General features: G+C 36.1%; 2 protein-coding genes across 2 annotated transcripts; both read right to left on the bottom strand.

The window, feature by feature from the left end:
* Positions 1-894: 894 nt before the first annotated feature.
* On the bottom strand, positions 895-1,821 carry LOC128484194 (olfactory receptor 13-like). Its single transcript, XM_053460512.1, has one exon. It carries the CDS (start codon positions 1,819-1,821, stop codon positions 895-897), a length of 927 nt encoding a protein of 308 aa, XP_053316487.1.
* Positions 1,822-9,693: 7,872 nt separating this feature from the next.
* Positions 9,694-10,647, bottom strand: LOC128484195 (olfactory receptor 13C8-like). Its single transcript, XM_053460513.1, has one exon. It carries the CDS (start codon positions 10,645-10,647, stop codon positions 9,694-9,696), a length of 954 nt encoding a protein of 317 aa, XP_053316488.1.
* Positions 10,648-13,136: the final 2,489 nt, after the last annotated feature.

A 13,136-nucleotide genomic window follows, 5' to 3' on the forward strand; every position in this document is an offset into this window, starting at 1 on the left:
CAAGTTAGAAGTTTCACCCAGCTAAAAGGGATTAGGATAAATGGCAAGTATCTGCCCTCTCCTGATGTCATTTACTTGGTAGACCCTTTTGTCTCTTTTCTGTGGTTTGTAAGGCATGCTTTATTTCGAATGTCTGCTCCTCTGGGAAGATTGGCCCCAAATGATGGTGCAAATTGTTTGCTGTTGCTTTTGGCACGCAGGATCCGGTCGCGTATGTTTGTTTGTAATGGCATGTTTGTTCCAAATGGTGTAAAATTCAATATGAACCAGTCCAGGACTTTGTTTTGTGTGAAACTGTTTGTTTTCAGCCTATTTCTCGTAGGACACACAGATACTGGGTCCATCCTCTGCATTGTAACTGTGGAAAAAACGCCATAAAAAACGCCAAGGCAATAAACCCACATGGCTTTTTCATGGCGTTTTTTCTCTCCCATAGACTTCTATTGGAGAAAAAAAGCCAAGATTTCTTGCAAAAAACGCCAGAGTGTCAACATGCTGCAGTTTTGAAAAACTGCCACAGAGCCCAAAAAAGCAGAAAAACGCCAAAGAGGACTAAAAAAACGCCAAACAGAAAAACGCCAGGTGGAAATGGCATTTTGCGATTTCCTATTGAATTACAGCTAACATCTGGCTGCATGCGTTTTTCACAAAAAAACGCCAGGTGGCGCTATTGGCGTTTTTATAGGCGTTTTTAGCTAAAAAAACCCAAGTGGAAACCTAGCCTTATACTGTCTTATGCCTTTTTTTTAGACCTGCTAAAGAACAGATGATTGTTATCATGTCCTCATATGTAAAACCATAGAATTAGAAGAGGACGCACTTTTATTCTTCACACGAGTGCACAAGTTTCTGTAAATTTCATACAAACCCAGTTTACAAATTATTTTGGGTCCATTAAAGTTTTTTAGTGATTAATTTCCTAATCTTTTCTTTAACATCTCTATTTCTCAAACTGTAAATTAGAGGGTTTAACATGGGGGTCACAGTCCCATAAACAACAGTGATGTACTTTAGATTTTGTGAATTACCTTGAGATTGCCCCATGTACATGGAGATGCAGGTCCCGTAAAACATTAATACCACAGTCAGGTGGGAAGCGCATGTGGAAAAGGCTTTAGTCCTCCCTTCCACAGAGTGGATCTTTAATATTGTTGTTATTATGCATGTGTAGGATACTAAAATGAATCCAAAAGGTGTTAATAAAGTAAAAACACTTATAGAAGAGATCATTCTAACATAAATGGAAAGGTCACCGCATGCCACTTTTAGAACCGCTAGGATCTCACAAACAAAATGATTTATTATTTTTTTATGGCAGAAAATAAAAGGATTCAAAATGAGTGGAAGAGTAGAAAGTAGAAAACTCCCCAGCCCCATGAGAACTGTGACATTTTTACAAAGGTTCCAATTCATTATAACCCTATAACGCAAGGGGGAGCATATCGCTATGTAGCGGTCATACGCCATCACCACCAGCAGGATACATTCTGTTTCTGCAAGATAGAGGCTTAAACCCATCTGTATCATGCACCCGATGATTGAAATTCTCCTCCCTTCCGCGGATAACATGCCCTGTAACATTTTAGGGACAATGGTGGATGAGTAGAATAAATCCAGACAGGATAAATTACAGAGAAAATAGTACATGGGTGTGTGCATACGAGAGCTGGATATAACTGCACATATTAGAATAATATTCCCCAAAACAGTCAACAGATACACAGATAAAAACAATACAAAAAACAGGATTTGATTTCTCTGGTCCCAGAACAGTCCTGTTAAAATAAATTCTGTCACCAACGTTTGGTTCTCATTTTCCATCTTCATCGAACGTTAATTTCTGAAATCTAAACAAAAGAATTCCTTTCCAAGAAAAAGTTCAAACGTTCAGGTTAGCGTCTGAATGTGAAATATGAAAACTCAACTTTTTGTTCTAAAATTTTTTACTTAAAAAATTAGGAAAATTCCTTGAGGAGAAGTACTTCCCAAGATGGACTAGGCTACCCAGACTTATATAGACTACATGACGCTACACAAATTTCACATATGTTGGCATGGGGTTTAAAAAGCAAATACAATCTAGGCTGGTACAAAATAGAGAAATCTTTATGTAATAGAATAAACCCATTTGTATTAATTTGGCTTGATAAGAATACAATTAAAAAATTGGGCATAACTAGCTTCATAGTGAAAGATCTATTGAAAGCTTTACGTAGAATCCGGAAAACCTATGGATTATCAATGGCCCTCTCTGAATCCTCCCCAATTGAAACTCTTTGTATATTTTTAGAAGATTTGAACATCCATGAATGAACTCTCTGTGGAATCTCTAACATTGAAGACATCATGGAGGATCAAAAAGTGATCCCATTCCTAGATATTCAACTTAGATATAATATCTCAAATAGAGAATTATTCTCATTCCTCCGCATTAAAAACTTCTTAACAAAAAAATCTATTAAGAAAACGAGATAAATGGGATGAGCTTTTCTTGGAACCTCCCCAATCAAACATGATATCTAAAATACTAACATTATTAGTAAATTCCTCTCCACCCTGTGATAAATCTAAATCAATCTTAACGTGGGAAAGGGATCTACAGAAAGAGTTCCCATTACAAAATTGGTACAAAGCTTGGCAATATACTAGGAAAGCAGTTCATTGTTTAAATCTTCACGAACAATATTATAAGTTGATGCATCGATGGTATATGGTTCCATCCAGACTCAATAAAATATCTAATAGCATGAGTGATCTATGTTGGCGATGTTTCAGATCAACTGGAAATCACTTTCATATATGGTGGGAATGTGACTATCTTCAACCAATAAAGGAAAAAGTAACTTATGTATTTTGTTCAGCCACAGGAACCAATATGGTTCTCACTCCACAGATTTTTTTGTTCCATCTAGACATACCTCAAATTTCGAAATATAATAAAATATTATTAGTTAATATATTATTGGCATGTAAAATCTGTATGGCACGTTTCTGGAAACGACAAGAAATCCCACCATGGAAAGAAATTTCCAACCAAATTAAAGCTCAATCAATATCAGAAAAATATTTTTTCCGAAATAACTTAGATCTCTATAATAAAATTTGGTCTGGATGGAACCAACATAACTACCCTATTCCTTAGAGGAAGGGAAAGGGGGGTAGAAGGGGGGGGAGGGAAAAAAAGGCAAAACTTAAGTTTAACCCTACCAAAAGCAAAATAAATATTCGAAGCTAGACATCCCCAAGGTTCGAAGATCTCATATGGATTGATATATAGGGCATTTGTTTTTTGTCTTTGTCTTGTTCTGCTTTGTTTTAGTTTTTTGTTTGTTTGCTGAAGGTAATTGATATGAACCTGTTAAGTGTATCTAATATTTTCTTGTCTTTTGTAAGTTTTAGAGAGAATATGATTGTTTGTTAAGTTTTTTTTTGTTTTATAAAAGAAAAAAACTTTAATAAAGTATTTGAAAAAAAAAAATTAGGAAAATTCCTAAATAACATTTTTAGCACTTATTACACGGTGAAGATGGATTTTTCCATAATTACTCATGAAAAATCTGTGTTTCTTTCTTATCCTAAAAACTTATCATGAAATGAATTGTTGGAGAAATGGTGATCACATCTTGTGACATTGAAAATGGAATATGATCTTCTTGTTATCAACAGACTGATTTCTATAATCTCTTTATCTTCTTCCTTTTTTGTGTTTTTATCCAATCTTTAATAGATGTATTTTTATTGGAATTCATCTGCATTTCTTACCTTATCTTCTTTGTAGATTCATCTTAGACTCATCCGTGCAAATAAGTCATATATCATCTTTTCATCTGATCCTGAGAATATTAACAAGACAGAGGATTACAAGCTGCTTTCCCACACCCCAAAACCAAATCCGGGGCCCAGAAAACCAAACCATTAGACTGCACGGCAATAACAAAAGTATATATAAAAATATATGTTATCATCCATGGCATCTGACCACAGAGCTTGTCTTCCTCCCACCCTGGTTTATGAGAGCGTATTCCAGGTTATATGTGTTTTCTCTTTGACTCCAGGGATTAATCAGTTCTGCCGCAAACCATTATTCTCCAAGAGATTGCTGGTCTATTGTGTTATTTCCATTTTTTATGTTTACTATATATATATATATATATATATATAAGATCATCCTTATAAATTTATTCACAAATAATTATATTGCTGTTTTTTTTACTATGATCTGACATTAGGAGTTTAAATAAAAACTTTGTTCTTTTAACTTTTAGCTTTAAGGTAATGTGACTTTTCTCTATTAGCTAAACAGTTCAAGAATGTTAAATAAAAATGTTTAACTCATTCTGTCCGGGCCCTGACCTAAACGCCAGTCCAGGAGCCGTCCGCAAGCTGCATCCACGTCCAGATGCCCCATCCACCGTCCGTGGCCCACACGGTTGTGGAGTAGGCCGCATCCACGGCCTCTAGTAAAGCGCACCTCGCAGAAAGCGAGCGCGACCGCGTTGCTTATAGCGGGGTGGCGTGTCCTGCTACCCAATGGCGTGGGTTGCTTGGAGGAGGCAGGGCAGAAGGAGGGGAATAGTGGAGATGGACAGATCCACTCTAGAGTCTGGGAGTGGAGGAGTCAAGACCTGGCAGAGCAATTTAAAGCACCATTGCTCTTCAATCAGCGCTGGCTCGTTGTTCAAGCTGTGACTTGTTCCCTATATGCTGATTTCCCATTTTTGCTACACTTTGTACCTTTTTTTCTGAGGATTCCCTGGCTACTTTGACCTTGGCTTGTTCTCTGGACTTTGTGATTCTCTTCTACACTTGACCTTGGCTACGTTTATCTGAACTATTGTATGATTCTATTACCTATTGACCCTGGCTTGTTTATAGATACATTGCTTATCAGAACCACCTGAAGCTTATGGAATAAATTACTTTTTGGATTACTTTTGACACTCCTTGTGTTTGCTTCCTTCTCTGGCTATAACTAATCTCTGATGTCTCTCTGCGCTGTGCTCTGTTCACACCCAGCCCTGACACCTTCATTTTATTCAGTAAATTGTTGTCACTCCCTCTCACTGTTCCTCAATGCCTTTCCGAGCTTCTCTGACAACCTCCTCCATGTCATTGCTTCTCACTCTCCTTCCCTGCAGCTCATCATCTTCTTCACTGGTCTGCTTTTTCCCAGCTCTCCCCAATATATATTAACAAATGTAGTACTTTTAATACTTCAAATCCTAGAGCATTTTTCACCAATTTTCTAAAATATCTCTCCAAATATGATTACTTTTGACACAAAAAAAATATATGAAAAATAGGAATTTCCTTTCAACTCTTTTTATACATATAAGCAAAGTTTAATATAATTAAAGTTTAGAAAGTGGACGAAAATGACAACAAAACACATTTTCACTGCTTTACCTATTATAAATTATAAAAAAGACCTTGATTTATATTAATTTACTTGTCTTAAAGAAAAACAACATATTCCTGTGATGTTCATCAGTTTTTGTCATTTATAGTTGTAGGTGTTTTTCTAAAGTAACATTTTTGACTTCTAATGTAAGGATAGTCTGAATGGACAGACTATAAGATATTTTGCATAAATTGTTGGTGCTATAAGTTAAATCTGATAATGATAAGGAAACATGGCTCTGAATCGGCTGCAGGGAATCATAGGAAGGCTTTTTTAGACTTCAGTAGGTAATTTAAGGCCCCTATTTCTTTATTAACTATTATGAGTAATGGTTTTCTTGGAGCCTTGTAAGTGCCTGCGCCTGGTGGTTTCATTCAATCTCCAGGCTCTTTTATCCTATTGGTCGCTTCCACAGTACCCCCCATTGACTACATATGCATTAAAATTGTAAATATATTTTTTGCTGATTTGTCTCTTCCACATTACCCCAAATTGTTTATTTGACCGGCATGTTGTGTCCTTCTTTGTAACCTGGTTCTGACAAAACTTCCTGCGGGGAAGGTATATTTTACTCTGAGGCTTGGAGCTCAGAGTATGAGGAAGGAGACAACCAAGGCCAATGGACCCTTCAGTCTACCATGATTCCTTTACACTATGCAAAATAGCAAACAACACACATGTTCAGGCTACAGTAGTATGTCCTAAGGTTGTAAACATCACCTTTGTATGCATATTATCCAATTTTAACCCTTAGGAAGTTAAACTGAATGAGAAAAATTATGCATGTGTTTTAAAATTAAAAACATAAAAAAATGATACAAGTGTAAAGAAATATATGAAAACGTTAGAGAACAGTTCAACTGAGATCAGCCTGCTCTATTCGGTGTATTCTCACTCAGCAGCTTCCACAACAAGACACTTGAGATGCGTCCAGGGTTCTTGGTTCTTTGGACATTAGTATTTGTCTTCCGATTTGCTGCCTTAATAAAGCAGGCAAAGAGAGCATACCACACCAACAACGAAGGCTTCTTATTGCAGGAGCAGGACTCCAGCAGATTTCTACAAACGTTTAAAGGCTTTGATAAAAAAAACCCTAAGCGGGTTGAAATGTCGACATATGTTTGGAATAAAATTGCACTAATTTATCCTATTGCTACTGTTGAATTATATAGTTTGAGAATTTTGATATATGATTTTATTCACCAATTACCAGTTGTGTTTCCTGATGAAATTTGGAGAGTTTTTCTTGTTTAGAAAGAAAATGCGTTTCTCTCCATACCATAGAATGCACTTCAAAACAAAACAAACACAAAACAAATTTTAGTGCTTTTTGTTGAAGGATTTCCCCCAGCTCTTTATACAGTGATAACACTCAATGCTGTATATATATAGTAGTAACCTCCATAGTTATATTCAGTAATGTTGGTCGGCATTGATGAAAACCTGGTTTTATCTCATTTCACCACAATAAACACCCCTTTATACACAGCCGTTTTAATATAATATAATATAAACCCAGAGAGTTCCCAGATATGCACAGTATTTAACACATCTGATGTAGTACTTTGAAAGAACTTATTTTTGATTAATTTTTGATTGAAGGAAAAGGATTTTCTTAGATAGAAGAGACCTCCGAACTATTTTCTTTTCTTGTGAATTTTGATATAGTCTTCAAATCACCAATTCCCAATGAGTTTATCTACTGTGTCTCATAATGGTTTTCGTGCGGACTTGAGTCAAATGAATAGATTTCTATTAGATGGAATTATATTTTATTTCACAATAGAATAAATCTAATATATACTAAGCTTCATTAATCTAAGTGATTGTTTCAATGCATACAGTTGTGTAGTAATTGGGAATTTAAATGTGTATTTCATATGTTTTTCATGTAGTATCTGTCAAAAACTTTATTGGTGTAAAGATCATATTTATTGGTGGTATACAACAACGTCAACAATTACGATGCCCTGTTGTATTGCATGCAAGTAGAATACCTTAGACTTTTATATGTATCATTTACCCAACATACCAACATAAATGTGCTTCAACTTGGGCATATGGCAGATATTTACTGTGATGTGCTTCAACCTGGGCAGAAAGGCAGCTATTCACTGTGAGGTCTAGGTTTGGAATGGGTCAAGAGGAGGATGGTGGAATCACCAGAAGTTAGTTTTAGATCAACTGAGTTCAAGGTAGCAGGAGGACATTCAGTAGGTGACAGTGGAAATACAGGTGAGGGGAGGGGCAAGAGTTTGGATCTTCTGCATGTCCAGAGGAAGAGACAGATTGTCCAGAAGAATTAATTACTGTGCATAAAGAGGAACTTTAAAGAAAGAAGCAGACATTTCACTTTTTACCTCGAAGAAACATAGACTTGGATGGCAGATGAGAACCATTTGGTCAGTCTAGTCTGTCCATTTTCCTGCTATAAGGCTCATGTCTTAATCAGTCCTCATATTCAGGAGCCATATTACTACCCCATGCATGTTTAAATCCTCTCACTGCATTAGTCTCTTGTCTTTTTTTGCCCAGTTTCAAGCTGGGGCCTTTTGTGAGTGAGGAGAATGTGATAACCGGTACACTACAGAAACCACATGGACATCATGGTTTATTGTAGACTTTGGGAAATATGTCCTTAAGATACGACAAGTATAAGAGTTATACTAAACTTCAAGTGTAGGCGACAAGAGATAATGAATACTGATGAATAAAAAAATAAAGTCATTTTTCTAAAACACGCTCTGTCCAAAATGGAAAAGATATTAATTCAAAATGCTTTTTTGATTAAAAAAATATCTCTTATACAGTCTTGTAAAAAGAAAGTAGACCTTTTTCAATTTCATGGTTTTACATATCAGGGCATAATAACAATCATATGTTCCTAGCAGGTACAAAAATTAGGTAGCTACAGATGAACAACAGCACATGACATATTACACCCTCTCATGATTTATTCAACAAAAATAAAGCAAAAATGGAGAAGCCATGTGTGAAAAACTAAGCACACTATTACTGCTTCCTTAGAAAATAAGATCCTAAGTACCAAACATGTGGCCCCGAAGTTTTAGCAGTTTACTGGTCTACAGCATTCAGTTGTGTGTTAACACAATGTCAAGGAGGAAAGACATCAGCAACTATCTTAGAAAGCATTTGTTGCTGCCTATCAATCTGAGAAGGGTTAAAAGGCCATTTCCAAACGGGTCCATCATTCTACTGAGAGAAAGATTATTCAAAAGTGGAAAATATTCAGGACAGTTGCCAATCTTCCCAGGAGTGGACGTCCCAGCAAAATCACCCCAAAGGTCAGGCTGTGCAATGCTCATAGAAATTGGAAAAAAACCCAAGAGTTACATCTCAGCCTCTACAGGCCTCAGTTTGCATTGTTAAATCTTAAAGTTCATGACAGCACAATGGGTTGCCAGGAGAAATCCTCTTCTCTCTGAAAAGAACATGGCAGCACTGCTTAGGTTTGCAAAGTTCAATCTGAGCAAATCACAATGAACTTTGGGCAGACAAGATCAAAGTGGAGATGTCTGGTCACAATGCACAGTGCCACTTTGACGAAAACCAAACACAGCATGCCAGCACAAACACCTTGTACCAACTGTTAGACATGGTTGTGCGGTGATAATTTGTCTTGTTTTGCAGCCACAGGACCTTGGAACCTTGCAGTCATTGAGTCAGCCGTGAACTTCTCTGTATACCAAAGTATTCTAGAGGTAAATGTGAGGCCATCTGTCCGCCAACTAAAGCTTAGCCGTAATTGGGTCACATAACAGGACAATGATCCCAAGCATGCAAGCAAATCTTCAACAGAATGGCTGGGAAAAAAAAGGAATCAAGGTGTTGCAATGACTCAGTCAAAGTCCAGACCTCAACCTAATTGAAATGCTGTGGTGGGACCTTAAGACAGCTCTACATAAACAAGTGAATGCAAATGTGTAAAGAAGAGTAGGACAAAATTCCTCCATAACGATGAGAGAGACTGATAAAGTCATACAGAAAAATTATGACTTCAAGTTATAGCTGCTAAAAGTGGTTCGACAAGCTACAAGCTATTTTCACACATAACTTCTCCATTTTGGCTTTATTTTTTGTAGAATAAATAATGACATGGTGTAATGTTATGTGTCGTTGTTCATCTGAGGTTGTATTTACCTAATTTTTAGACATGCTAAAGAACAGAGGATTGTTATTATGTCCTGATATGTAAAGGCATAGAATTCAAAGAGGATCCGCTTTTCTTCTCACCACTGTATACATTTCTGTAAATTTCATGCAAGCCCAGTTTAGAAGAAATTACGTTTTTTTTGTCTATCAAAGATTTTTGTGATTAATTTCCGGACCCTTTCTTTAACATCACTATTTCTCAAACTGTAAATTAGAGGGTTTAACATGGGGGTCACAGTCCCATAAACAACAGTGATGTACTTTAGATTTTGTGAATTGCCTTGAGATTGCCCCATGTACATGGAGATGCTGGTCCCATAAAACATTAATACCACAGTCAGGTGGGAAGCGCAAGTGGAAAAGGCTTTAGTCCTCCCTTCCACAGAGTGGATCTTTAATATTGTTGTTATTATGCAAATGTACGACACTAAAATGAATCCAAAAGGTACTAATAAAGTAAAAACACTTATGGAAGAGATCATCCTTACATAAATGGAAAGGTCACCGCATGCCACTTTTAGAACCGCTAGGATCTCACAAACAAAATGATTTATTATTTTTTTATGGCAGAAAATAATAGGATTCACAATTATAGGAAGAGTAGAAAGTAGAAAACTCCCCAACCCCATGAGAACTGTGACATTTTTACAAAGGTTCCAATTCATTATAACCCTATAATGCAAGGGGGAGCATATCGCTATGTAGCGGTCATACGCCATCACCGCCAGCAGGATACATTCTGTTTCTCCAAGATAGAGGCTTATACCCATCTGTATCATGCACCCGATTATTGAAATTCTCCCCCCTTCCGTGGATAACATGCCCTGTAACATTTTAGGGACAATGGTAGATGAGTAGAATAAATCCAGACAGGATAAATTACATAGAAAATAGTACATGGGTGTGTGCATACGAGAGCTGGATATAACTGCACATATTAGAATAATATTCCCCAAAACAGTCAACAGATACACAGATAAAAACAATACAAAAAACAGGATTTGATTTCTTTGGTCCCAAAAGAGTCCTGTTAAAATGAATTCTGTCACCGATGTTTGGTTGTCGTTTTCCATCTTTATCGAATGTTTAATTAATTTCTGAAATAGAAACAAAAGAATTCCTTTTCAAGAAAAATATGAAACTTTCAGGTCAGTTTAAAAAAAAATAAAAAAATTATGTTCTTATTTTTAAGTTTAACAAAGTTCCTTATCTTAAGTGCATGAAGGTGAGAAAATATGTTAAGGTTTTTTTAAATAATTAGGAATGTCACATCTTGTGACATTGAAAATAGAATATGATCTTCTTGTTCTCAACAGACTGATTTCTATAATCTCTCCATATTCTTCCTTTTTTGTGTTTTCATCTGCATCTCTTACCTTATCTTCTGGATGCCCCCGTTCTTTGTAGATTCAGCAACAAAACGGCACAGATAAGTTATTCTCAGAGTCATCCGTGCAAATAAGTCATATATCAATCTTTCAGATCTGATCCTGAGAATATTAACAAGACAGAGGATTACAAACTGCTTTCCCACACCCCAAAACCAAATCCGGGGCCCAGAAAACCAACCATTAGACTGCACGGCAATAACAAAAGTATATATAAAAATATATGTTAACATACATGGCATCTGACCACAGAGCTTGTCTTCCTCCCACCCTGGTTTATGAGAGCGTATTCCAGGTTATATGTGTTTTCCTTTTTGTCTCCAGGGATTAATCATTTCTGCCGCAAACCATTATTCTCTAAGAGATTGCTGGCCCATTGTGTGATTTCCATTTTTTTACGAGATATACATCCTTATTAATTTATTCACAAATAAATTATTTTATTATTTTATTATTATATATTTCTAATTATATTATATGATATGACATTGAGTTTAATTAAAAGTCATTTTTTTTGTAAATGACATTCATTTTAATGTTAAAAAATATATATTTTTTTATTTTATTTAGAAATTTGTTTTCACTCTCTCTCTCTCACTGTTGCTCAAGGCCTTCTAACTTCTCCAACATGTCTCTACTTCCCATTCTCCTTCTCTGCAGTTTGTCTTCTTCTTCTCCACTGGTCTGCTTTTCCAGCTCTCTGCAACAGCTTGGAGCACACCATGAGAAAGAGTGAAGAAGAAGAAAAAAGTTTAAATTTCAAGTGAAATTTTCAAATGAAACTTTGTAAAATTCTCCTTTGATTTTGTTTGTTTCATTTGCACCTCCTCTTTGAATTTTTTTTATGAACAAATTTAGTCTCGTATTTATTACCTCAACTTCCAGAGCTTTTTTTTCACCATTTTTCCAAATTATCTGTTCAAGTATGATTATTCTTTTACACAAAAATCATATTTTTGTATGACAAATAGGAATTTCCTTTCCTTTTTTTTTTTTTTACACATAAACAAAGTTTAATATAAAAAAATTTTTAAAAGTGGATGAAAATGATAAAATTTATTTTTCTAAATATTTCCTAATACAAATTATAAAAAAGACTTATATTAATGTACCTGCCTTTAGTTTTGAAATACGATAATCCTATAATTTTGTGTTGTCATTATAGATAAATATTGAGAGCAAATGGTTTTCTAAAGTAATATTTTAGTTTTATATGCCTACTGTAATGTTTTAAAATGTCTATCTATTTTTACAGTGAGACCCCCCATGCATGGGTTTGTCAGGTTGTTTGGGCCTTAAAGGCCACATTTGGGAAGTGCACTTTTTTGTTCATTTTAACAGCTGCTCAATCTGTGCCTATGCCTATTTGGGACATCTGTGAACCCAGCCACTACAATTTACCCCTTCAAATTATTGTTTTTTTTTTCTAAGTAGACACCCCTTGGATATTTGAAATTCTAGTATTTTAACTCTTTCCATGTTAGGATTTTGGGGAAGATACAATGGTAATTTTAGCACTTGCTCATAAAAATAAACTTTATTTTTATTGGAACTGGATGGTTCCCCTGATGCGGACATCACTGCTTTTAATATTTGTTTTCCTTTTTTTAAAATTACTTTTTAAATATTTTACTAATCAAATTGTGATTAGAAAGCTAGGCTCCATTAATGTGCATTGTTGAATGCAGTACCTGCATTCCCCCTCTGGGGGAGCCTGAAATATGATAAGAAGGTAAGCTGGCATACATCCTTGTTTTTAGGTCATCACTATGCGGAGTGTTCATCCTGAGTCCTCACTCTTTTTATCCACTCAGCCCTTGGACTTACACCCACTCCTCCCTCCTCGGGTGTTATTCCTGCTGTAAGGCTGCTTTTTCTGCCCCCTGGAACTGTATTTTCTGTGTTTGTCTGTTTAGGTGCACTGTTTATATACAAATGCAACCACTGTACAAACTTGGTTATGCTGCTGGTGTTCTGTCACAGTTTACCTTCTATGTAATCAGGGGCGGCCCAAGGCAAAATGCCGCCTGGGGCGAATTTTAAAATTTTATCTAGCCTTCCTCTCCCTCCCTCCGTCCCTGCGGCGCCCCCATTATCTAGCCTTCCTCTCCCTCCCTCCCTATTATCTACCCTTACCCTCCCCTTGTACTTACCTTTCAGCAGTCCTGCGGCGA

Source organism: Spea bombifrons, chromosome 3 (genome assembly GCF_027358695.1).
Source record: "Spea bombifrons isolate aSpeBom1 chromosome 3, aSpeBom1.2.pri, whole genome shotgun sequence".
Classification (NCBI taxonomy): domain Eukaryota; kingdom Metazoa; phylum Chordata; class Amphibia; order Anura; family Pelobatidae; genus Spea; species Spea bombifrons.

Bases quoted from the DNA above. Each gene is read 5' to 3' on its own strand.
- LOC128484194 (XM_053460512.1), bottom strand. From the start codon at position 1,821: ATGGAAAATGAGAACCAAACGTTGGTGACAGAATTTATTTTAACAGGA.
- LOC128484195 (XM_053460513.1), bottom strand. From the start codon at position 10,647: ATGGAAAACGACAACCAAACATCGGTGACAGAATTCATTTTAACAGGA.